Here is a 27308-nt window from a genome sequence, read left to right as displayed (position 1 = left end):
AGCAACGCCATGACATGAGACGTAATCTGTGCGCATATATATATATATATATATATATAATAATATAAAAATCGATACACTGGGGGGTATTTACAAGTAGATAATCTCACCCATGCATTCCCTTCGCCTCCAGTTCAGATTATACACTGGTTTTCCTTTGCATCCGTGTGGGCGGGGCTTGATGCAAACCCCGCCCCATGCGCACGGACGCCGCGTCCGTATTGGTGATCACGCAGCGCTGGGATAGATGAGGGAATGTCAAACTTGTTGCCGACTGTAGAGGTAAACACATAAAGAAAATCGGGACAACATAAAGATGAACGGTGCGTCCATCAAGACCCTCGCGGGTTTTAAACAGAGCGAGCCGCCGCTCTAACACGCGAGTAACCGGGACTTGAGCGTCCACCTCGCCGCGCTCCGTTACCGGGAATCCGGTGACAAACCGCCGTGTTCCGGACATTCAGCCTGCAGGCGAGAGCCGCGCGCGCACGGACTGTTCCTCGACTCCACAATGAGACAAGTTTATCTTCGTGCAGACGCAAAAATGACAAAGATGGCGGAGTAAACAAGCTCTTCCACATTTCGCAACATCTCTGCTCGGCTTCTGCGCGTTTGGGAGCCTGAGGATGGGTCGTGTGCCGCTCCGCGCTGCGCCGGTTTCACTGCCGCTGCCTGCAGCCTTATTCCCCGCGAAGTCCCGTTAGTGAAGCTCTTCTGAACATGTGCGTTTTTCAGGCTTTTATCTTTAAGCTCGTGTGTGTGTCCTCTTCCTCAACAAAAGGACCAAAGTTTTTCTCGCTACGTCGATTTTACGGCGCCTGCCCTCTGTTTGGGGCATCGGAGGTACTTCCAACTAATTTCACATCTAGTTCCTTTACACCATATCATAAATAATGATCTAGAATTATTATAAATATATATATATATACACTATGCTCAAACAACGATTTGACATTCATATTTTAAAACTATTTTATACCCCAGCCATTGCTTCTCAGATCATTTGACTAGTGACTTATTTTTTTTCTTTTTCTTTTTACCTGTTAACAGCATGGACCTGTTTGGAAAAGAAGAAATTAATAAAAAAGTGAACATTTTGGAATACAGAAAATGGGATTAGTGATCATTTTGGATTATTTCCATTGATTTTTTTTTTTTTGTATTATCTGTGTGCTGATTGTGGGCTTTATGAACAGTAATTGCACAAGCCTTGTGCACAGTAACAATGAACACTAACTATAACAGTTCTGGATTTGACATGAAAGCACCATCAGTAGGTGTAGAGCCAGTATTGGGCCCTTTGAACGAACCCCCCATGCAGGGTATCGGCTTCACGTCGGGGAGAGAGCAGTATGGATTCCAGCCTCACAGCCATGGAGATATGCTCAATATCGGACTACAGCAGCAGCATCAGCTCCATATGCCGCTGCCTTTCAACAACCAACAGCTTAATCCTGACCAGCCTTCACACCCCTACCAGGATGGGGTCACCTCCTGCCTGCATGGGGACAGACACGTTGGCTTCAGTGGCAGCAACACAGGCCACCAGCACATGTTCGAGACAGAATTCAATCATTTCACAGAAGCTCAGACGCGAGAATGCCTCTCGCAGCAGCAGCAGCAGCGGCTAGCCAGCATGCCTGATTATCAGCTCCACGGCCATCCTAACGGTAATCACGCCGTTCCGGCCCCGTGTTTGCCTCTAGACCAGTCGCCCAATCGGGCCGCGTCCTTCCATGGTCTCCCATCCTCCTCTCCCGAAAGCAATAGACTGGAGCACTATAGACTTTTCCCACAGGGAAGGGTAGCGGGATCTCAATACTGTTACCCATGCGATCCTATCTCTGGACATTTTGATATGGCCGGATTTTCTACTCCTGACTCCACTGAACCCAAATTGTCCTATTGTGAAGCAGGGAACCAGATTGTCGGAGGTAATTTCCCAACCTTCAATCAAAGCGGCTCACGGGCTCCTATGATTGGCGGTTCTAAAGTCGATCAGCAACTACCTCAGCAAAACACTTATTCGGAGAGGTTTGGGAACAGGGGGAAATTGGAACCAGGGGTCAGTCCTAGACATCACCTCATGGCCCAACAGAGAGCAGGACCCATGGCTAGACAGAACCCTGGCTCCCCTGTCCTTCCCCGGTTGTACCACACGCCAGAGTTTGTTCCAAATAGTCCGGACATGCAAAACAATAACGTAGTGCTCCATGGTCAGCATGGCCAGTTGGATCATCCCATACACAGATTAAATAACCACAACATGCATCCGTTTGGGGAGCCCATGTTTAATCCCCAATTTGGACCTCAGCCACCCCATCAGCAGCATCTCAACTCTTTCCCCTATTTAAATATGGCCAAGAGGCCACGGTTTGACGCCCCAAATGGCTCTGCTGGGGAGAACTGTCGCCCCCTGAGAAGTGGCTTACATAATCGCCCAGGCCTTGAGAACCACCTCTCCCCCTCTGCCTTCCCTACTCCCATGGGGGAATTCACAACTCACGTGACGGATGGTTTTCAATCAGGCCCCCCACCGCTGAGCTGTGGCTCACATCAACAGCAGCCACTGGCTCGCCAGCAAAATGCAGCCATGATGATCAAACAAATGGCATCTAGAAACCAGCAACAGAGAATGAGGCAAACAGACCTGCAGCCTATAAGTCAGCATGGGGATGTTACACAGAATGGCATGGTCCACAGAGGACCGATTGGTGGCATGTCTCATTTGAATTTTGACAAGAAAAATAATTTTCATGGAAACTTTGATACTCAGAACCACCACCTACCTCACGAAAACTCCTGGTTTTCTGACCCACATCAGCAATGTAGGGAAACTAACATTCATGGAATGGAGCAATCACAAAATGGACATGATATTTTTCGATCAGGGGTCACAACTGTACAGATGCAGTCTTTAAATTCACCAGGGCCACAAAATCAGTTTGAAAATAGCATGAACAATCCTTTGCAGGTACAGACATCTGATGATGGAACAATGCAGCCAAACGCACCCATGAACAGGAGACAGGGTGAATTTGGAGGAGCCGCTATAAGACGTCAGCACAGTTTCCCTCCTGGGGGCCCAAATCAACAGGGAACCCCTCAAAGCAATCCTCCCGGTTTCAACTCCTCACCAGGGAACTATCCCTCCCATCCTGAGTACATCTCCAGCCAGCACCTGTCAGTCAATAAGCTTGGGGCCCTCTCTTTGGGGAATTTAAACAAAGCAAGTACAAAAGACAGTGTGTTTGGCCAAAGCTGTCTGGCGGCTCTCTCCACTGCCTGCCAGAATATGATTGCCAGTCTGGGGGCCCCAAACCTCAATGTGACTTTTAATAAGAAGAGCCAAAATGAGGCCAAACGCAAACCAGGTCAGGTGGAGAAGGACATAAATAGCAGTGGCAGTGTTGGGGCTTGTGGCCCAGGAGCAGAGTATTTCCAGAGCAGTGCTTCTCAGAATAGTCAGACGCCTTGCTCTGGGAATAACAACAATGCAGCAGCGGGTCAAAGTGCTCTGGGCCAGATGGCGAAAAGGGAAGCTGCCACCCTCTCCCCAGACAACACTGTGGATTCTGGGAATGAAGGTAAAGGAGCAATCGGCAACGGCCGCGGGAGAGGGAAGAGAAGACGGGACAGTGGACATATAAGTCCAGGAAATTTCTCCCCATCATGCAGTAACAACCCTGTGGTTAGTCCAGGCCAGCAACCAGCATCTTTGGGCATGGGTGCTGAGGGCCGAGGCAGAACACCTGAAAGCGTCCTTGTCTCCCCTTCGTTCGGAAAACCTGACCTTACAACCTCAGTGGATAGTGGAATTCAAAGCATGGGCAAGTCTGATGGCGTTTCACCCTGTATGGATTATCTAGATGATGCTAGCCCTAACTACGGCAATGAGGATGTTAGGACCAACAGAACCAGCCTGAAGTGCAGTTCGGACAATAGGAGTGGCTATCCTGACACGCCTTGCATGGAACAGGTGAGGACGCCACTGGACAGTTCAGCCCAGGACGAGGTGCATCCTCTAGAGATTCTTCAGGCTCAAATCCAGCTGCAGAGGCAGCAGTTTAGCATCTCTGAGGACCAGCCGCTTGCAGGAAAAACTGGCAAAAAGCCAGACTGCCAGTCTGGACTTAACGGAGACTGTGCCATGGCAAGCTGCAGCCCAGAGCCTGGCAAGGGCACTGTGAATACCATTGACCTTGACTCTCTCATGACAGAGCAACGTGCCACCTGGTATGGCCCTAGCAACAAGGCTCTGATAGAGGACTCTAGGAATGGCAAGTGCATGGGATTCTGGGACAGAGCAAGAGGCCAGAGTGACAACAAAGAAGGTAAACACAATCGACTCTCAGTGAGAGCATGATGAATTGGTGGTTTTATGGGCTGTTGAATTTACTGTGATGACTTAATGGCTGGATAATGAACAACTTTAGGTAGCTTAACCTCTAGGGGTTTACAGCTAATCTTTCTCAGAGAAATGGGCTTTAATTAGCACACTTTGCTACACTCTGTCTGGTGGTGACAGACACAGCATGTAAAGATGAAAATGTGGTCCATTTTTTGCTGGAAGGCAGCAATGTGTGGGCAATGTGCAATTTGTGGTGAAGAAAAGGTTCAGGCCACGTTTGAAATAAAATCCATGGCCATTAAAACATTACAGGCTATTTCCATGCTCATAAATATTTTTTTTTTTAATGTATACAAACTATAATGCTTAGACACACACACACACGCACACAAAAACCCATTTCAAATCAAACTCTGTAATGTTTAAAAATGGCTCTGCAGCTACTCTGCATGTTCAGACAATAATACCATTGTTTTGTCTGGTAAGAACAGTCTATAAGACATAAAGTTACTATTAATATTAATATTTATTATTATTTTTATTATTATTATTGCATGGTGTAATTTTACCTTTCTGTTTTAGCTGAGAAACAGAACAGAATTACCTACAAAAAATATCTATTATCACAAAATATTCATTTGTACTCAGTTAATTGTGTTCCCTGGAATATTACAATAAACTCAGTGATTTTAATGAATGTTTTGAGGAACAGCTACACTTAGTTTAAAAATCAAATATGGCGTTTTAGAAAAACCCGGAAGGCTTAGCCCGGAGAGCTCCTTTCAGTGATTCAGTAGCATGTGGTGTGGTTTTTGTTGTTGTTGCTGTTGTTGCTGTTGTTTTTCTGTTTGTTTTGTTTAATCCTGTCAATTTTCCTATTAAATCTGACAAAATTAAGAAATAATTGATTACACATTTAATTGATTAGATATTTCAAAAAAGGCAGGCTATGATCATTTTTGGGTTTTACTTTTTTGGTTTCTTTTTTTGGTAGATTTTTGAATAATATAGGAGGGTTCGGAAAGCTATTTTAGTTTGAACGAGAGGGGATTATTTTGTGTTCTCTTAATTTTCGCATTTCGCATGTTCTCTTTTTTTTCTTTTTTCTTTTTCCCTGTGGTGCATTATAGCAGCCCTAAAACCAACGTTTGTCTGATTTATAGTGGCTCTGGTTATGTGTCGTGCATCATGTGACTATAACTAGTGATGCTACAACACAGCGCCGATTCAAATTTAATGTAGAGGAGGATTAGGTACGAGACGAACCTTAATGTTTCAAGACACTCGCTAGGCAAATGTCTTTTTTTTTAATTTATTTTATTTTTTTTAAGTTTATTCACATATAATGAATACGCTAAAAAATAAATCTATGTATAATGTGCGTTAATAATTTATGGCATAACAAGGTGCTAAAATAGACAGGACATGAATTCATCCTCAGCCTTTTCCACTACAGGAAAACGGACAAATGAAACGTATAGCAATGTGTCTCTGATTTTTATTTTATTTTATTTTTTTCATGTTTTGATGTTTGAAGCTTCTACACAAACTCTGAAATTTTAAAATCGAATATTAAAATAAGTATATATGTTCTGAGAGAAATTATTAGTACAGGTTATTGGCTTAGTCTACTTATTTGCACTATTAACGCTTATGCAATGGTAGCAATTGTAACTGCATGGTAGATCTCTGTAGAACATATTATGTCAGTGATAATGTAGGATACTACAATGGTGTGTGTGTGTGTGTGTGTGTGTGTGCGCTAAGCATGCTTTTAAAATTCACTGGCTAAGCAGTAGCGATTGTCAGGTGTGATATTTAAAGCAGTCACATTTCAAAATACCAACAGAACTGCAGCACTGAGAATAAACACACTGCAAAAGACTCATAAAATCCAAACAAAATCTCACAGACTGGAAATATTAGATTAGGATAAATAAGATATGAGTAAATAAGAAATAGTTTGAACAAGTTTTTGTGATTGTAAATAATAAATAAGTAATTGTATTATTATCATCATTAATAATAATAATAATAATAATAATAATAATAATAGTAATACATGGGTTAAGGTTCTCTTAATAGTATTTGCAGCTTTGGTGAAAATGACCAAAGCATAATCTTGCATATTAATACACCATATGTAATGTTAATGAAGTAATGATATTAATTAAGGTTTGTGTTCATTTCAAATAAATAATATACCGCTTAATTAGCTTTGTTTTCTCCATTCAGGAATAAAAATAAACCTTCAGCATAAATTAAATTACTAAATGGATGACAAATTCCTTGATTTAACCATACAAAATGCATCAATTAAGAGATTATATGTTATTCAACGTGAATTTATTTTTTAATCATGGAAAGGATAAACATTAGGTTTTTCAGGTGTTCGTTAATTAGGTAATGTCACATCCAGAACAGTTTTCTGCCAAGGTCTAAAATCTAAAAATGTGTCATCACACGCGCGCGCACACACACACACACACACACACACACACGCACACACTTGAAAATATGCTTGTTTGACGTATCAAACCTTTGACGAGTGGAGATAATCAGTACACACTAATGAACAGAGAGCTAATTAAAACTCATGCTGCTTATGATTCTGTCTGCCATGACATCTGGATCCACATCATTCACACTGAAATTCAGAGTAACACTTTCTTCAGGCAAGAACTCTGCGATGGTCCAACACCACGCACACACGCCTTTAGTTAGAGGGGTGTTTCATGAACTTAAGCGTGATTTAGCAGAGCATACCTTTTATGGGAGTGTTTGTCTATCAGAATGAATTAAGGTGCTTGACTCTGCCTGCCAGAGCTACTCCGGTACATGGTCCTTTTTTTCCATTAAGAACATAAGGAAAAATGAAGATCTTGTCTTGGCATTTTCCCCTAGGGTTTTGCCAAAAGGGAGGTCTATGCTTGCACAAATGCATCAAGGAATCCAACGTTTTTCTTTGATTTATACACGTTTCCTCCCTGCAACACCCTCCTCCTTATTGACCCTTTCTGGAGGATGTAACTAGGCTCAAACCACTTTTCTGACCAATTCTCTATAGGCTTTCTCTAGCACGTAGCAGTGTTATTGAGCTCAGTTGATCTTTTTCATACTTTTCCATTTCAACTCCCAATGAAATGATCATATGTTTCTGAGATCAGCGAAGTTGCCTACGAGCTGTATATGGAGCAGAAGGGTGTTGCTGTTGCTGGTCCATATGCGGAGGTTTAGTGCCTGTAGCGTGCTGGCCAAAGAGAGCGTGTTTGAGAGCCAGATGGAGCAGTTAACCATCCAGACAGCAGCAAGCCATCCATGCTGGGCCCCTCAGCTGGCCTGAGTTCCCAATCCTCATTCTCCCCCACTTTTTCTCCACTCGCTCCCTCCCTTCTCCAGCCCCTGAGCTCATGAAGGCAGGCCCTGTATGGCCCCAGGCCTCAGATGTGAGACTCCCTCAGTGCATTTCAGGCCTCCGAAACACTGTGAAAAGTCCTTTCATATCCCTCAGCTTCACTTCCCACTTACTCTGTCGAATATTTTAAGGCAATTTCATTCAAATTTGTCAATAGAAATTCGAACCATATAACAGTATATAAAAACAGGTCCAGGAGGGACTCGTTAATGTAAAAGTGAGCGCGAGTGCCAAACGCTGCCTGTGCTCTTGTGTGGGGAGGCGCCCACAAGACCCCCGCGGTTCAGTTGGCAGGTGTTTAGAGCTTTGGATTAAACTAGCCAACAATGACAGGTAGACACTCCAAGGCTTGAGTAATAAAATCGGAAATCTGGCCCACTGACATGATTTGCAGTAGAGTTAATATTCTAATTCTAGCATGTTTCCAATTGAACCCTATGATATGATCCTGATCTATCTCACGCTCTCTCTGTATCTGTGTCTTTCCCAAGGGCATGGGTAGGACCACTTGTTGGATATCCCTCAGTGGCTCCTCCCTGAGTCGCCAAAAAGGTAACAATTGCATATTGACTGGAAGCCATTTTAAGGCATCTTTCAAACTGAAAAATGTATGAGAAAAGACCCATGACTAAAATGTCCTGCCTGTGCTGTCTGCAGGTGCTGTTCAAGATTGGTGTAGGAGTGGAGGAAAACCTGAAGGAGCCCAGTACTTGTCTCTTCACTGCACAGGGAGATTGAGGGACGAAGGATCCACTAAAGTTCTCACGGAGCACCCGATATTCAAATTCAAACATCCAAGAGCAGCTCCAAACATTTGGGGGTGGGTGGGGGTCCTTCCTGCCTGTTTCTACCTGACAGATCACTGTGGTGGTTAGTCTTTGGTCCTTTTATTTTCACTGATAATTGGATAATGTCTTCATCAGGAACAGTGAGGCCACCGCCATCTCACAGTGTGTGTTCAATGCTGCTAGGAGGCCACACATTCTGAGTCTCTACTGGAAGCTCCAACATAGAGACTGAAGACTGTGACTTAGGAAAGACAAGCACATCAGATTGGAATCTTGGACGGCGTGGCCGAATCGCTTTTAACAAATGTTTTTAAAATCCTTTTCACCATTTGTCCTCTCTTCTAATTTTGTTTTGATTACCTCAATTTAAAAAAAAAAAAAAAAAAAAAAAAAAAACTTTCAAGTGAACATCACAATATTTTGAGGGTTTTTTTTTTTTGTTTTTTTGTTTTTGTTTTGTTTTTTATAAATGTAGCGACGTTGTTGAAAAGCTAAAAATATTTCTCCTCATTGAGCATACAGAAGAACTTCTCTTTTGGTTTCTGGCTGTTTGAAATCATCCAAAACCTTGCTGGAACACTATTACTTTCCTCTATTTATTTGATCCATTAGATCATTTTTGCGATGAACATTTTAAATATATATTCACCACATTTTATCCATCACAGATGGAAACTTGGCTGTGATATCAGATGTCTGTTTTGTCCCCCCTTCTGCTGTTTTAGAGTTAAAACAGAAACTATTCGCAGGAGAAGAATCACTTTCAGTATTGTGTTAAAAACGCCTGGCAGTTCACTTTGGTCCTCAGTCCTGGGTTTTTCTGACTGTGGTGGGTCAACCTTTTGACTTTGAAAGGCCAGTGGGGGTTCCCTTCTCTCCATCCTGCTTTTGGAAATCTGATATGTAGGCTGAGCTCATCCCTTTGTGGCGGCCTGGCCAGTGTCGGAATGCCATTGTTTCAAGCCGATACTCTTCTCTATTTGGGTTTTCCCCTTCACTCGGCCTTCATTGACATACTGAGCTTCTCCCTGCTTTTAAACTAACTGGTGCTGAATATGTTTGGCCAGACTTGGCAGCCTATTCAAGCAGGGACAATAGCCACTGACAAAAGACTTCTCCTTTTAAGAAAATGGGTGTCCTTCTGGTGATTCAGAAGATCTTTAACCAGTTTATTGGTGTTTGACACCTCAGTGTTTTCCATGCTCTACCTCTTTCCGTGCTTATGATTTTAAGATTTGTTTTTTTTTTGTTTTGTTTTGTTTTGAATTTGACTTTGCTTTTTAGTCATGACACCTCGTCTTCATCTTTAAAAAGGCCCTTATCTTTCATGTGGATTTTCACAGTGTGAAACCTTTTGAATGGACTTATACACATGCAGAAGTGGCTTTTTAAATTAAAAGCGGTTGGCATTGAAAGCCAAGAGCTTTTACTGCAATATTTACAAAGCTAAAATGGTTTTCTTGTAGAATGTATAGGAAATGTAAATAAACTGTATAGCAACTGTATAATATGGATTAATTGAGAAATATGTTGTAAATCATTGTTTTCTGCACCTGACACTCATCAATATAAAACGAATTGAGTGCATTAATTATTTGTCCTTTGTCATTTATATTTCAGTGTACCACTCATTTAAAAAAATGTATCCAATGTTTTTGTTTTTTTAAGGGTCTATGAAGGTTGAGATACAGCCTGAGAAATTGTGGGTTCATGTTTACCCTGAACTAATCTTAAACAGTGGGAAAATAGTTTTGGAAAGCAACTGTGAAGGGGAGAGAGAGAGAGAGAGAGAGAGAGAGAGAGAGAGAGGTTATTTAGTGAAGTCAAGGGATACTTTCAGTGATGCCTGTAGCCAGGCTTTGAGGCGACTATGTAGCGTGCCTCATTCATACGCTTTACATTAATTTGTGAGCTACAGCCATGAGATATTCAAAAACAAGCACGCTAAACACAGCTAAATGTTTGTTCTAAATGTTTGTATGTGTGCGTGTGTGTGTGAGTGTGACCCTCTCAGATCATCAGAGTGACAGACTTTTAAAGATGACGGTGTAGCACTGTGCAAACCCAAGTTTGTTTTTTTTTTCCAGAATCTAGCATATGCTTCTAATTATAGATGGTTGCTGCTAAATGTACACCCTTTTCAGCTGGATCAGACTTGTGTGCGGTGCAGAAAGAGTTAACGTTACGGTGTCCTCTGGCTCCCAAGGGTGACGCACGGTCTAAAAGACGGAATCTTTAACAGGAAAAGCAGTCTGAAAAATGTCCTAGCACAGCTAGGCCGAAGGTGCATTTTCCTTGGCTGCCGGCAGACATTCTTGCACTTGTTTTTCCAATTTGCCGGGGCTGCAGCGAGACACTTTCCCATTTAGAAATGGCTGCACATTTCTGCCTTTGCTAGTTCATAGTGTCATCAGGGGACTAATTTTCAGCTCTTTATAATTCTCTTTGCTCTAAAACAATACCTAGAGATAAGATTGTTCATGCTAAATGTATGTATATTTATATATAACGTGGAATTAATTTGCTTGTATACATGAGCAATCCCAATCCAAGCCATTTATTTATAATGCTTTACTGTGTAAAAAAAAAAAAAAAAAAAAAGTTCGTATTTAAACTTTGTATTTACTGTATTATCATCACTTCATAGTTCTGTTTGCCTTTGCTACGCTTATTTGAATTACAATATTTAGAAAAACCGGTTTGTTGGAACATCAATATTTTGGCAGAGTCTGAGCCTTGCCTCCACCTTAAGCCTGGAATATTTGTCTATGTTTGTTTTAGGAACAGATCACTTTTCCATTCTTCGTGTGTGTTTGCCTGAGTGCGACCGCATGGTTTGCTCCTTACATACATGTTAATATGCAGCCCAAGTGGCTACAACATTATAGGCCTTTGAGAGCGCTGACAGTCTGTCCATTCACTTGGCCCCAGAGTGGACTCCTCTATTCATGTCTGTGCCATGGTGAGGATCGCTGGAAAGAGGGAGAATAGAGGAGGATGAGGAGGAGGGGCACCTCAGTCCTTCCTTTCCTTCCAGAATGGGATTCTGCAATTGGTGTGCAAATGCCACTGGCTGCCCAAAGCCTGGCAATCCCTGAGGAGCCAGTCAGTGGTGGGACGCTGGCTGGGGCCCTTCCTCGTGTCCCCTGAATTTTTCATAGGTCAGCCCACACAATGCACACTTAAATAGCTGGGCTGCACCGATGGAAATCAGCTGCGGGGAGCGAGAGATGAGGACGAGAAAAAATCCCCCCACTGCACAATAAGAGTAAAACAAAGATTTTAGTATCTTTTTAAAGAGAGCTCAATCTGCTCATCCAAAAGAAAGCTGGTGAAAAGGGGAGCTTTTTTGGATCTTTCTTTCTTCGAAAGAATGAGGAAGAGGGGAGGGAGGGGGAGGGGAGGAGAGGAGAGGCCTGAGGAGAGGACTCTCAGTTGTCCTGTGTTTGGGAAAGCCTGTTGCATCTCTCGTGGCACTGGGGGAGGGATGCTTGCCTGGCTTGTGGAATACTTCTCTTTGTGCAAGTTGTATGGGGCAAGTAAGTGAGCGCTGCAGGCCAGTTCAGGAGGTTGGGATGCATTTAATGATTCTTTTATCCTCGGGGCTGCTGAAGTAAAACTGGATAACTTACCATATGAATGGTCTATGGCTGTCAGCAGTGGAACTGAAAGAGGAAGTGTGCACTGGGGGATAGATTAGTTGTGACTTATAAGCATACTTATATAGGCAGAAAGAACAAATAAAGTTATTGGAACAGAACTTTTCCTGAAAGCTCAGTAAAATATGTAGCAGAAGAAGAAAATGACTTGTCGTTCCCCTTTCACCAAACGGGAGGGCTTATTCCATCGCAATAGCCTTACTTGTCTAGACAACACTGATTATAAAGCGAGGCTCGTCCTAAGCTGATAAATGTTTTCTATGAGGAGTCCTTGCTGACAGTATAACTCAATCCAGTGACTAGGCTTAATCTGTGTCCAGGAAAACAGCCTTAAATTATTCACATCGACCTGTATTCCAAGACTTATTGCCCTTGGTCTACTGCACTACCCATGACTCAACATGGATAGGGAGTTGGAAACCGCAACCTCTTTTTCTTTTTAACTCCTATTTTCTCTTCTTCCCCTTCCAATTCTTCAAGAGCCCCCCTCCACAAGCTGCTGGCTGGCCTCTCTGGGTCTTCCTGAGGAGGCTTTGTGAACTCATTAACAGGGGAGCGGGTTGTGATGGACTGGAAGGAGCAGAGGCATTGCTGCAGTCAGAACCCAAAGGCCCAAACCCGTAGACTTCCCCTTCTCCCCCCCATCTCCCCCAGGCTTTCCTGCTGTCTTTAAATTAGCGGTTGGGGGGGGCTGCACCGTTATCCAAAGTGCAACAATGATGAAGCCAGTCTGATACAATATTACCTTCTTGCTTGGACGTATTGATCTGTGTTGATTTCTCATGAGTCATGCACATAATGCTGTTGCGGCCTTCTGTCAGTTATGGAATATAATACGAAATTGAGCCATTTAAACAGAATCTTTACACATTTACATGGGCTTCTTTATGGCATAAGACTCTTGAGTTGATTAAAACTTATAGTGAGCAGCACTCAGAGAGACAGCTGAATGCAAACAGTTCATTTGTCTGGCTCTCACATAACCCCCAGTGGAGAGGTGCTTGATGATTAATTAATCAGTGAACTGGCAGTCTTAACTGAATTATTCATCCCAAGTCCTGTCTGTAATTTCTGCATCTCCATATTAGATTCCTGCTCCAACTATGTCCCCTTAGCTTTCGGGCAAGGTTACCTGATCTAGCCTCTATCAGTAGGCAGCCAAAACGAGGGAGGAAAACGAATAGTGTCTGGTTTCTCACTTTCTAAAAGAATCCACTTGAACCTTTTAGTTGGTCTCGTTTGTTGAAGGAATGGACACTTTGCAGGAAAACTTTAATAATAAATTGAAATAGGGACTGGTTCTTGCTGTGCGAATGAATCGTGCTAATTATAGCAATTACCTTTCTGTTGTAGTTAGCGTTAGCATTTAGCCTCAAGTTAGCAGCACATCTTAGGTTTGAGTGACTTGGGTCTTAGTCTAGATAGACTACACAATACTCTTTCTTTATATAGTCAGCTTTTTCTAAAGTGACCGTCAGTAAATGTCCAGGTGCACGCTCTCATAAACAATATTAAGCAGTTGGGTCACCTGATAAGGCCTGAGATAGAGATGTGGAGCTGAAACAGGAGCCACCACAGAAAGAGAAAGCCTATCTGGTGTTGGGTGCTTGCCAGCAAGAGAGAAGGCCATTGCAGTAGATCAGATCAAGAAAAAGTGTATGGGACAAAATGCAGTTTAGAGATCTGGATGTGATAAGCCTTTGGTCTGTTAATCTTCTCAAGGTCTTTTTAGACCCTTACAGAACTGTTATGTATGGAAAGAGCTAAAGTGCTCATGTGGGAGAAGTAAAGTAAGATTAGTAGTAAGTTTATTCTTTCTCTCTCTTTCACTCTGCTTTCTCTCCTCACCGAGCAGTGGCATTTGCGATGTGTGCGCTTGAGGAGGTGTGTGTAATGAGACTATTAGCCGTGCTCATCTTTCAGGGTCCGACATACCTAGAGAGCAAGTCCATCATCTTGATCTTAGCTACTACTGGCCCCAGGCCAGCGAAGGAGGCGGGGACGCTGTTGCATATCAGTACTCACACCTTCAAGGCCAACTGGGTGCCTTGAATGTGTGTATTTGATGGACTGCTACTATTCCTTATTTATCTCAAACAGCCCGTGACTTTGAGCTCCAGAACTGCCTTCATAGTATTTCCTTCTTCCCGAGCACCAGGTACCTCTCCGAACTCAACCAATCTCTTTGAAATAATTCAAGCAGCACAATTACCATCTTGAGATTACTTCCTCTAAAATAGCAGCTTGATACCATTTAGAAGGATTCTCAGTGGGACACTAATGAGCTCCAATCTGGAGTAATCCCAGACGGCCAGCTGGCTGACAGCCAGCGCTGGGGCTCTGCGGCTCGCCGTGCTGTCTTAGCTATCGGATCCGACAAGGAGAAGCACTTGGCCCGTACGTGCATTGCCGTCTCCCTTTTCCAGACTGGCACCTGGGAAAAAATCCACAGCCAAAATCCACACGATGGCATCAGCAAACAGTCTACCTGATATGACTCACAAGGAGAGAAAAGAAGCACCGGGATTGAGGAATGCTTTTTCCATTTCCACTGTCAGGGATCGTTTCCTTTTCGGAAAATTGCCTTAAAAACCAGATGAAACAGCACTTCTGATGCCATGAATCTACTGTATATGCGAAGTTATACACACCTTGGCACCCGGTGATGTCAATTTACATGAATGCTTCATTTATGCTTTTAAACTTTTTTGCAGTGGAACACAGTAATGAGTAGCACTTCCATCAATAAGATCATCAATAATCTCACAGGACATTATTTTATCTGTCCATTTCTGTCCAAACTCTTTTGCAAAAAGTAAATATCCATTGTGGCCTCCATTACTCAGGTGCTTGCCCTTTAACCTCATGGCGACAGGTCCAGACTGCCCTCCTAATGACCTGTCTCTTCTGTCTGATTGGACGAGGAAAAAAACAAAACCAAAAAAAAAAAAACCGTTCTGTATAGGCAGAGCATCTCTGAAGGATAATGAGACGAGCTCGGTACAGGAGTGCAACGTGATGCAAGTGCCCTCCCTATACAGGGACATTTATTCCATTGTACATATTTATGAACGTCTACTTGTATTTTTTATCATAATGCTCGGCAAGCACGAATCTAGTGGACTACCGTGGGACTACGCGACGATGAGATTGACAATAATAATATAAAATCCAAACATATAAGGCAGTGCCAAGCACTGTATGGAGGGGATTTATGTTATCCAACAGATAACACATCGCAGGTATCACATTTGCTACATTTGCTACAGAGTGTAGTTATGTGAGGCAGACGGAGAACACACACAAAGGGAGTCAGGTGTCCTCCTCTCCTGTGTCCACTGCTCAGGGGCTTAGCTTCTCCATTTCATTAGCTGTGAGCATCACAGGAGGATTGCACATTAGGTCTTTAATTTAGAGTTTAGCCAGGGGCTGTCTGCGAGTGCTAGTGTGTGTGTGTGTACGTGTGTGTACGTGTGTGTGTGTGCGCGCGCGTATGTGAAGCTCCTTGCCAAGCTGTGTGTGTGGGGGAGAGCTGTGACAAATGCTTGAATCTTAACAAGCATCACCAATTCAGTACTTCGGAGAGGCTGCTTGACAGGTTGGTGTGACAGCAGATATGACAGAGATGCAGTCACTGGGGTTACTGAGGTTATTCTTGCCTGTTGTATATGCTGTATCCTTGGTATATTCTCCAAATTTGGCGTGGATGTAAAATATTGGCACCCTCCCACTTGAGCCCACGTGTCCGCATGAGTTTTATTTAAATTTAGAGTTAAGGACGCACTGGTATCCAGGATAAAATATAATCCGTTAAAGCACAGCTGATATAGAGCGTGTTTTGTGTGCCCATGATGATGAGGTCATACCGAGAGCTCTGAAACCCGCTGCGTGTGTGTGTGTGTGTGTGTGTGTGTGCTGCGTGACCCTGACGGTGTTTTGTAGCAGTCATGAGACAGATCAGTGGCGTCTTCTCTCTCAGAATAGCTGCCAGTTCACCGGGTCCTCCAGTTGGCTTACGCATAGCAGCGGGTGATGCAATGGATCAAAGAGCCTTACTTCTTATCCACTTCTCTCTCTAACGTTCTCTCTCTCTCTCTCTCTCTCTCTCTCTCTCTCTCTCTTTCTTTCTCTCACTCCCATTCTCTCTCACTCTCTCTCCCCCACTGCTTCAACTATCTCCCTTCTTGATTGTTCCCATTTCTTTAGATTACATTCTCCATGCTTGCTGGCCGCTCGCACCCCTGAAAGGAACACCTCAGTCTCCTCCCCTCTCCTCACGCGGAGCCAAAAATACTCAGTGCACATCATGCTCATAAATATACACCCCCTCCCCCATCACTCACACACATACACAGAGACTGGTGAGGCAAATGCCTGACATTTCTTCCACTGGGACTAAAGGTACTGAAATAAAGCTGGCTCACAGACTCCAGCTCCAGTCGTTCTTGCTGTGGAAGGCGAGCCACACTCTGTGTGTGTGTGTGTGTGTGTGTGCGTGTGCGCGCGCGCGCGCGTGTGTGTGTGTGTGTGCGCGTGTGTATGTGTATGTGTGTGTGTGTGTGTGTGTGTGTGTGTGGACTTGCTGGCTCCAAATGCAGAACAATAACGAGCCTGAGTTGTGTAATAGCTCATGTTACAGTCAAAATAAAAATGTATGGGAGGCTATTTACAGCTAGTTGTGATGAGGTACTAACTTGGACTGGAGTATTAACCTGAAGTGCAGTCAAATGTAAAGATTTAATATGTTTAAGAGTCAACCACTTCGAATTAAGTATACATATATTTTGTCTATGGAAAAAACCCACATATTTCAGTTTATCCACTACATTTGGCTATGAAAAAAAGAACAGTATGCCAAGAACATTTTCTAAATGTGTGTTTTGTATGGCACAGGCTTCGGAGCATTATTCCTGATGGATTACCTCATGTCTGGATCACTCCCTTTTGAAAGATGAGGCAATGGTGAGGATCACAACACAGTTTTTATATAAGTCTTAAGTTTATGGCTTATGTTGTTATTTATTATTGATTATAGAAATACTTCATCCCCCCAAAAAAATAAATTTTTTTTTTTTTTTTTTAATTTTATTTATTTATTTTTTTAAATCCACGAATGTTGCTATGAACAAATGAGGGCTATGTGAGGAACTGGCATGATGGAAATTAATCATGATAACTGGTTCCTACCAAGAGGCCAGTTTAACGCTATTAGCATTAGTGCACTGTTGCGCTATCAAACCCACCAAGCTCATTAGAAAAACATTCCCTCTAGTAGTCCTGTGAAAATGTTCAATGAATTTGCTTCATGTAGGCTGGTAAGCTTTAAAGGTTGCATACCAATATTTAGGGTTCTTTTTTCTTGATAAATTCATTCATGTCATGACAAATGAACACAAAGAGTCCCAGTAGATCCCACTTAATCTTCGTTTCGTGTTATGATGTATACAGGCTTAAGGCGGTGGCACAGCTGGAACTGTTGGCAAAACACACAGCGCACAAGATGAGACACAATGACGTGGCAGTTATTGCATCACCCGTTGCAAATCTCAAGGTGCTTCAAAATGCTGCCATTGAAAATATGTTAAACAGTACGAATGGTGTGTGAAGTACTTTGTCTTTGGTTTCTACTTTAATCTGTTGTCAGAAGGAATACTTTTGGGGTCAAATGCTCTTTTTGGTTGACCGCTTACCAGACTGGCCAGAGACGTCCATCAATGATCTGCCTTAAATTGACATTGTTATTAAAGTAAGGAATTAAACACTTGAGGGCATTCTGTTAAAGGAAAATAATTAATGATTGAAGCAGAGTTAATGTTATCACTCTGAACTTGATTATTTTCCTATAATCGTTTTACTATTTGTTTTGGCACATTAAACTATTTTTAAAAATCTATTTATATTTTAATAACTTTTACAATTGTGGAACATCCATGAGACAAATTAGTTCCTGTTATCACTTATATTATAGCAGCTATAAACAGTTGTTCCCTCACTCTTTCCATAAATCCTAAATAAATGTCTCCTTATAGAAAGCTTCAGCAAATCACCGAATGGCGGCACAGAAAATCGTTCATCCTATCTTTTAAATCTGCATCCTTGGCTGCGAGCCCAAGAGAAGCAAAATCGCTCTCTGGGTGGGAGGGATGGCATACCCCTGTCAATCACAGTGACATCAGCCATTCATAGGTGTTTGTGAGTCCATGTACTGTATGTGGAAGAGGGCAGTTAATCCAGTTTTTCTCAGAGTGTGTTATGCTGCCCCGTGATGTGGTGGCTTCGTGTGTCTGGGAGGAAGCATGTGTTAGGCTTCACCCACGCTGGCTGGTAGCTGTTATGTGATAGGAGAGAACTAGCTAGTAGTTGGCAAATGACCAAAATGTGAGAAAATGTATCTAAAATGGTATATTAAAAAAATGGTTTGATGTCTCGTATACAAAATACATTTTTTTACTCCATCAAAAACATTTTTAAAGCTCTTAGTCTGGCTGATGTTATGTGAGCCGATATGAGAGGCGTTTTTATTTTTTATTTTTTTTAAACGTCATTGTGAAGCTGGTGACTGTAATTGAGTCGAGGTCTTATAATGTCCAGCAATTTTGTGTGAGTGATGTTCTAGTTCCCACAGTGGAGCAGAAGAGGGAAAGAGACGCTTGTCTCCCACAGGCACATGGGCTAGGGGAGTGTGTTTTCATTGCAGTTAGACAATTTGTTTACGTTCGCTGTCTGACAGAGTAACGGATTGGCAACTGGGGAAGCATGGACTCTGTGTGTGTGTGTGTGTGTGTGTGTGTGTGTGTGTGTGTGTGTGCGCGTATCTCACTGATTGCCATGAAGTGCACATTATTCACTTTTTATATGTTGCAGTCCCATGGGAATATGACAACCAGGGACACTGTGCTGCATTATTTTTCTGTGCATGAATGGAAATGGGGTAAAAATGCACATTGTAGCAGCAGTTTCTGTTCCAAACAGTGAGTGTGTAAGTTGCTGGTGTAAATTCCCACATGCTGAGTGGTGATGGCCAAGCCACTCTGATATATTGCAGGATGCCATCATTCAAATCACAAATCTTGTCTGTCACTGGGGACGATGCGTCGTGAGTTCTGTGATGTATTTATGTTCAACAGGCATTTACATTCAAGCAAAAGAGGAAGGCTGCTTGACTTTTTATGATATTTAACATTTGACGTGTTGTCATGAAGAACAGACATACAGAAGGAGACCCAAAGGGGGAAGGGAGAGGTATTTGTACCAGCAATTGCATTTGACATAGTTTTACTCTGTGTGTGTGTGTGTGTGTGTGTGTGTGTGTGTGTGTGTATTACCATTCCTGCTCCAGTCCATATATGACCCCTCCACCAGTCACACACTCTGCCAAAACAGATGCGAGAAACCCAATACGGGCCCTGAGGGGCGCCAGTGTGTTCAAGAGTCATTTCAGCCAGTCTGCGACTCACCTGAGTCAACAACTGAGTCATTAAATTAACTAACGTAATTACCACACCGCTTTTCAGAACAGTTAACTATAAATATATATAGCTGTTTAAGCGGCAACAGCTTCCCCATTTAGAAAACATTTCATGGTTTCCCCGTCCCAGTTCATCCATAAAATCTTTATAACTGATGCGAGATTTCCCCCACAAAACTGTAACCCGTACGATAACCATCGGTGGTGGGCAAACGACTGACTATTAAAATGAACAGAGGCTTTTAATCTCGTCAGACTGGCTAACCAGGCTGCAACATGACCTGTGGATCCGCTAATGGCTGCTCTGCTGTTAAAAAAGGAAAGTGGTGGCAGCACAAGCCTCGTTGGCAATGGTGTGTTTAACGCACCATTAAATTGGCAGTAACTGACAACAGCTAGGAGGGCGCTGGAGGCATGGTATGATGTGTGCTCCTCTAGCCTCGAATTCAGGTGATACAACGTCGCCAGGATACAATGAGCCACCAATCAGTTCTCCTTATTGAGGGATGTTGACCATTTTTGCCTCGTGAAGCACAGCCACAGTGCATGATTAAAAAATGAGGTGAGGATTCAAGCAGGGATTGAGCAGCATTTGGTTTAGTGGCTCCGCAGTGCACTAGCTGTTGCCATGCAGAGATGGCAAAATTGTAAACATATTTTTTGCTCGAGTAAAAGTGCAATTACTCATCAAAAGCTCAGCTTCAAATTAAGGTAATCACAAGATCCACAAAAGAAAAAGATATCAGCTTCTAACCACATGCTGATTGTAGTAACTGATGGTGAATTAGTTCCTTTTTCACACAAGTATGTGGGAAAATATTAGCTAAAGTGAACGAACAGCATCTTTATTCTTAATCTCTCAAATGTTAGCTTGCGTTAGAATAACTGATGGTACAGACTGACTAAATGTGAAGAGCTAAACAAAACAAAACAAACTGCAACGATCAATACAAAGTGTACATAGAAGCAGACAGATTACAGTGATGGGTATTAGCTCTCATCATCACTCTTGCTGTCACATCTGTTAAAGTTTAGCTTTGTTAGGAATTTAGATCGACTCCGTGAAGCTCTCTGATGCTAAAATGTCACCTTATGACGTTACAAATAGATGATTGTAGAATTGTAGAGCTATATAGTGTTTAAAAATTGTAGTGAGTAGGAAGTAGGGATTTTTATTTTTAAATATAGTGAGTAGAAGTTAAAAGTATATATATATATATATATATAAAAACTGACTTTAAAATTAAAAATTAACAATTTTAAATTTAAAAACAGACTTAAATAGGCCCAGCTCTGTTGCCCTGCCTCATTGAGCAAGCTTTTACCAACCTTGCTTGGAAATTATCCATCTTAAAACAAGATATTTAATATCTTTTCATTGAGTTCTTTCACTGAGTCAATCACTACGCTATATGGCCAAAAGTATGTGGACGCCTGACCATCACACCCATATGTGGTCCTTCCCCAAACTGTTGCCACAAAGTTGGAAACAAACAGTTCTCTTTGTATGTTGTAGCTTTACGATTTCCTTTCACTGGAACTAAGAGGCCCAAACATGTTCCAGCATGACAATTCCCATGTGCACAAAGTGAGGTCTATAAAGACATGGTTTACTCAGATTGGTCTGGAAGAACTTGTGCACAGAGCCCTGACCTCAACCTCACTGAAAACCTTTCGGATGAACTGGAACACCAACGTTGCACCATACCTTCTTGCAGGATATTAGCATGAATCCTCACAGCCACTGTCCAAAATCTAAGTAGAAAGCCTTTTCAGCAGAGTAGAGGCTGTCGTAGCAGGAAAGGGCAAACAACTTGATATTAATGCCCATGGTTTTGGAATGGGATGTTCAAAACTCATGTGTCCAAATACTTTTGGCCATATAGTGATATAAGTGATATACAGTGCTCATACAAAGTCCATTCGAAATGCTTATACATGTCCACACTTATGTGTGTGTGTTAGACAGGACTAACAGTCATGTGATTACAGTCAAGTTCTGGGTCACCTCTCAACCATTTAATACTGCTCAATCCTAAAATAAAATTCCTGTCACTACACAGAACCAAGGAACTCAAGGCATTTGCTACAGAGATTAGAGCTCCTCTAGAAGACGATAACAATTCCCTATGGACCAATTACTTGTTAGGAGACAGAGTTTGTTTATGAGTGTATGAACTGGGACTCGTCTTATTTCATCACACCAGCGAAAGAACATGTGATATAAGGTTACGGCATCTTGCTTAAACATTTAAACATATTAGAAGACGATTCTGTCTTACATTTTGTTCATGATTCAGTTCTGAGAGTAATGGAAGAAATCCATGTTTTGGACATGTCACACTGATATGAAATTGATAAATATGTACGTAAATTGTATGCATGTATGTAAAAAAAAAAAAAAAGACACCTTTTATATAGGTAAAGTGTCCTTCACAACATTATATTTGCATGATTCATATAAATAACTAAAAATGGTAATAAAACCTCTACTTACAAAGCAGCATTTTTTTGTCTTTCCTAGCCCACTATGATTACACATGAACTATAATCATTAAAAAATAGAGATATTTTTAAATCATATTATTTTTGTATTCATGTATGAATTCAGTAAACACCTCATGCTTGAAACATTTTTTCCGTGAATCATCCGTAATAGGTTATGAAAGCTGTGCATTATAGTTACATATGAACTTAACCCTGTTGAAGACGTTCACCCCTATAAAATATGTGGAGTATTCCACGATTCCTTCAACAGGAAGTTGCATAGTCCAAATTTCCTAAAGATCGCGGGAAGAAGAAAAGTAAGCTTTCTCAATCTTTTTTTCCCCTTTTTTATTAAACACATTGTGATTTTGACTGGCATGGTCATTTTGAATGTACAAACCTTTTCCCCAAATTATAGATTATATTATTAGAGTAAATTATTTCATTTGTTTTTAATATCCTAACTGTCTTTAATGTCCTAATACCGTTAGCATTGATCTTAGTTAACTACGTTTTGTATGTTTGCTAATTTGAACCTCAACCCTGCTACGTGTTAATCCTGTTAAGAGCCAAATGCAGACATTTTAAGCAAAGAAACCTGGTGACAAAAATGAATTTGAAATTAATTGATTGAATTAATTACGTTAATTTTTAAGCGTTAAAAGGCCCAGTTGTGGAATCAGTCAGTGAACATTATATATAGAATATAGAATATAAACAATTGATCTTGTTCTGTAGATGATATTAGATGGTGGCATGGTTTAGATCCGATCATCTGCTCCATCAGATGCCTTTTATTTCGCAACTGGAAGTGCAGATTGAAGCCGTGTCAGTTGATGTGTGTGTGTATGTGTGTGCGTGTGTGTGTAATTGTTACATGCGTATGATCTCATCTCTACCTTCCCTCTGAAACAATGCCACCAGGGGTGTACTGTCAGTATTGTACGTGTGTGTACCCATATGAGTGTGTGTCAGAGCAGACCGGTGGCGCAGAACAGCATTCCTCATGAAAACCCGAGCGGTGGTTGAGCGCTTAGCAACCGGCCCCAGTGGCCCAGCTCCCCCGAGAGTCTGATGCTCGGGCTTAGACGCATTCATTAGCCAGGAGGGAATCTTGGGCTGCCTTAAATATTCATGCTGTTTACAGGAACAAAAGCCGCCATTAATGAATAAAGGCTCATTAGAGCATTGTCTATTGCGCCAGCCCCAGTGGATATCTGGAGCTTGTTTGTGCAGCGAGGCTCTGCTCATCTGTAATAATCATATCCGGAAGAGAAGTTGTGAACACTTAGTTCTGATGATATTGAATTTTATCTTCAGGACTGTGAGTGCAGGTATTGATTTTTCCATGTGATGTGAATTGGAGGAGTGTGGATATTTCCGCCACTGATGTGGCTGTAGTTTGGCTGCATTAGAAGGTGATGGTTAGTGTAAATAGACTCTCATTGTCTGTCTCGCTCGCACACACACAGACACACACACACAGACACACACACAGACACATACACACACACACACACACACACACACACACACACACACACACACACACACACACACACGTTGTTTACCTCTTTTTTTCTTTTTTATTTCTTTCTTCATTTGTGTTCCCTTTTGACAGCTTGCATGCAAATGGGCCAGGTAATGAGGAAGGAGATAGCAGGCACATGACAAGACAGAAAGAGAGGAGGAGGGAGAAAGGAAGAAAGAAAGGGAGGGGGGGATAACAGAGTAGAGGAGAGAAGGACAGAGACATGGGTAGAGGAAACGGCGAGAAGACAGGAAAGGGAGAGTTGGAGAGAGAAAAACAGAGAAAGGGAGAGAGAAAGAGTGAGAGGAGGGTTGGTAAAAGCAGGAGCCTTTGCCTCTTTGTTCTCCCACCTGCATCTGTTGAAGCGTGGCGGGGAGACGCAGTGCTTGTCATGTGAGTGACAGATATTGAGGATAATTGTCTGCTCTCGTTGCCTGGCTGTGCTGTGAGCACGGAGCTGAGTTAAGCAGCAGTCAGGCACGGGAGGAGAGGTGAAGAGAGAGGAGAGGTGGGGAAAGAGGGAGGAGAGAGGGAGAGAAGAAGGGAGGAACACTTCTAGAGGTTCAAGGGGAAAAAAAATCTCTGCAGTGATTGCCTCTCACGTATTTCTTCAGAGATACACAAGTGAGAGGTTTTCTCTCTCTCTCTCTCTCTCTCTCTCTCTCTCTCTCTCTCTCTCTCTCTCTCTCTCTTACCTTGACAATCCTTAGGAAAAAAAAAACCAATTTTTCATTTTTCTCCCTGCTTTCCTGAATAACTCAGCTAATCAACCTCAAGACTTTGTCCATACAAATAATCGATTTAAGCAATGTAATGTAAAACGACTGCCTGTTTAAAATCTCACCGTACATTTTAACATTCGCGAAAGAAGATTATGAATGCAATTAGGATTTTAAAGTATTATGCATTCATAAGCCAGATTGTAGGGGGAAAACAGAGCGAGAAAAGACACATGGTTTGAGTTGCCTCAGCCGTTAATCCTCGGAGAACAGGTCTAAGTTTGTAAAGCTGTATACCTTGAGGGGGGCTGGGTGCATGCTCGAGACCTGTTTTTTTTCCAAAAGTCCAGCAGAGGAATTGGTAGAAAAGCAGAGCGACCTTTCCTTTCCCCCTCCCCAGGTCAGGAGACAGCTTTCTCTCTCTCTCTCCCTCTCCCTTACACACACATACACACACACACACACACACACACACACACACACACACACACAAACACACACACTCTGGGAATAATAGAAAAAAGAGCCCTGTGCTGCCAAAGGAAACAGTGAGGCATTTTTTTTCAGCGCTCTGCAGAGTTTAGTGGAACTTGAGCGAGCTCCAGCTCCGTTCCTTGGTAACACTGTTGTAAGTTGAGGCCCGAGCTAGACGAGGCCCCTCTCCATCACTTCTCATGGGGCCAGTGGGGTAAAAGATGAGAAAATAGTTCCAATAGCAGAAAAATCCACAGGCCTCCATCCATGGAAAAGAATTCTTCATTTCTTAGAAGGGGCAAAAAAAAGTTCTAGGCTGTTCATCCCTGTAATATTTTATTGCAGACAAAAGTGCACTCCATAAAATGAACTGCATTGGACTGTTCCATGTTGTTGAACTGTGTCTCCTCTCAGCCTCAGGTCATTCACTAATTGAAGGCATGTCGTTTTACTTGTCCATTTGGTATTCATCAGTTTGGCTTTTTTTTCCACTGGAGTTTTCTCTCTGCATCACTGTACTACAGCTGAATGATCTTGATCGTAAAATATACAGAATACATCAACTTGCAGTAGAAGAAATTACACAAAAGAAATGGGGTTTTCTGCCAATAACATACCTTGACACCTCAACTTTAAGAAGCAGTTAATATCTGATCTAGTCTATCTGATCTTTCTGCAGAAATCACACTAGGTAAATAAGGAGGAAGTTTAAAAAACACAGCGTTCAGTCTGCCTGAAACCCTGAAAGCTAGGTGTGATTTCCTCACACAGAGAATGTCACAAAAATGGACAAAAGCCCAATCGATTTTGTTTGTCATCAGATACAAGCTGTCAAAATGTCCCTGATACTCCTCTACCACAGTCACAATTGACTCTTCAAATGAAACTTTCTCACTTTTCACTTTTGGTTATAATCAGATATACATACGGAGACACATGCAAAAAAACATATTTCAGTTCGGGAAAATCTGAAAATAGTGTTCAGAACTGTACTGTGCTGTATATAGTCCAAAATTTCTAAATTGTAACGGGTTTTCCCAGACTGCAACACATCATTTATATATAAGGAAATATATTAGTATTCATGTATCGAAACAATGTACTAATAGCTTCCGTCTACAAATGATGCATTTGATTAGTACTAAAACTGAACGTACTGAATACTGTGGATCTTGGTTATTAGTGGATTATCATACCATTCATTGTTCACACTGTTACACCACTTACAATTCTTTTCTTCCTGGCGTTCCTATCTCTGCAGAAGCTGTCCACTTTCTTGACCTCCTCTTCTACAGCAGGCTCCAAGGCAGAGGTATTTCTTTTTGCAAATTCATGTCCTGATTGCAGTGTTGCAATGAAGACATCATGGACGATGGGCGAGACGTTTGGTCAGGCTTGGGGAAGGCTTGAATTCGAACTGGGGGGTTGGCGATGGTTTAAAGGGTAAATCTGGTGACAAATGGATTGGGAAGAGCATCGCTGTGCACCAGAGATAAGAAGCCATCCTCCCATAATAGAATGGAGAGGCCTTGTCTATCAGCCCATTTGAGCCCATTCCTACAAGCCTCTGCCTTTCATTAGCGTGCGCTGTGAATGGTGAAGCAGAATGAAAATTGCTACTTACCCCTCGATTACAGGATTGAAAGGTAGCTGTCAAAGAGGCTGGATGTAACAGGGGAGTGAGGATTTCGGAGGTGGGGAGAGGTTGTGTGTGTGTCTGTGTGTGTGTGTGTGTGTGTGTGTGTGTGTGTGCGTGTGACTATTTTTAACCCGTTTTTGTCAAATTGTGCTGGAGGCGACGGATGATTTTTTTTTTTCCTTTTCTAAAACATTTCTCTTCAGTATTCTCTTTAATCGATGTGAATTGATTCACCTTGAACAAGCAATCCATATGTTGCTGCAGCGTAGAACCTGATGAAGAACAAGAAGAAGACAAAGAAGAAAAAGAAGCCTTTATTTGTCACATATACATTACAGCGCAGTGAAATCCGTGCGAGGAATCATCCCGCATAAGCTTTATGTTTCCAGTGGCTTTTACACACTGGTTGTGGTTCTTGCAGGTCTCTGGGAGAAGATCGCGCCGGTCAGTAAGGCGATGATAAACACTTCGAGTGTGTCCACCATCAGTAGTGCACTTCCATTCTGGGCTGCTCGGTCTGCGCGCTCTCGGCTTGTGGAGGCTGGATCAATAGTACTGCGGAAATGGAGAGAGGAGCAACACAGCAGGGTTCTGCACAACGGGGCATGGAAGAAAGAAAAATACATCTTAATGTCTATACAGGGAGAAAGACTAGTTAATCAAAGCCATGATTGTGGTCAGTTTAGTTATATGAGAGACCTTTTTTTTTTTACACCCCATGCTCTTAGATTACTGACACATATACACTTACAACACAAAATATAAGTACATTATAGT

The 27308-nt window shown here is 42.2% G+C and overlaps 1 protein-coding gene and 1 long non-coding RNA gene across 2 annotated transcripts; both read left to right on the top strand.

Annotated features, from left to right (window-relative positions):
- The first annotated feature begins 81 nt into the window (after window positions 1-81).
- Window positions 82-10145, top strand: mn1a (meningioma 1a). The gene is made up of 4 exons (XM_017489481.3): window positions 82-843; window positions 1051-4334; window positions 8258-8318; window positions 8424-10145. The coding sequence occupies exons 2-3, from the start codon at window positions 1226-1228 to the stop codon at window positions 8266-8268; spliced, it is 3120 nt and encodes a 1039-aa protein (XP_017344970.1). The 5' UTR covers window positions 82-843; window positions 1051-1225; the 3' UTR covers window positions 8269-8318; window positions 8424-10145.
- A 2856-nt stretch (window positions 10146-13001) lies between these two features.
- Window positions 13002-23569, top strand: LOC128635208 (uncharacterized). Its single transcript, XR_008398127.1, has 3 exons — window positions 13002-15455; window positions 17107-17175; window positions 17662-23569. It is a non-coding gene; the product is annotated as an uncharacterized LOC128635208 (long non-coding RNA).
- Window positions 23570-27308: the final 3739 nt, after the last annotated feature.

This window comes from Ictalurus punctatus, chromosome 16 (assembly GCF_001660625.3).
Source record: "Ictalurus punctatus breed USDA103 chromosome 16, Coco_2.0, whole genome shotgun sequence".
NCBI lineage: Eukaryota > Metazoa > Chordata > Actinopteri > Siluriformes > Ictaluridae > Ictalurus > Ictalurus punctatus.
This window is presented reverse-complemented; position numbering and strand designations above follow the sequence as displayed.

Coding starts and splice junctions, on each gene's coding strand:
- mn1a (XM_017489481.3), top strand. CDS start 1,226: ATGAACACTAACTATAACAGTTCTGGATTTGACATGAAAGCACCATCA.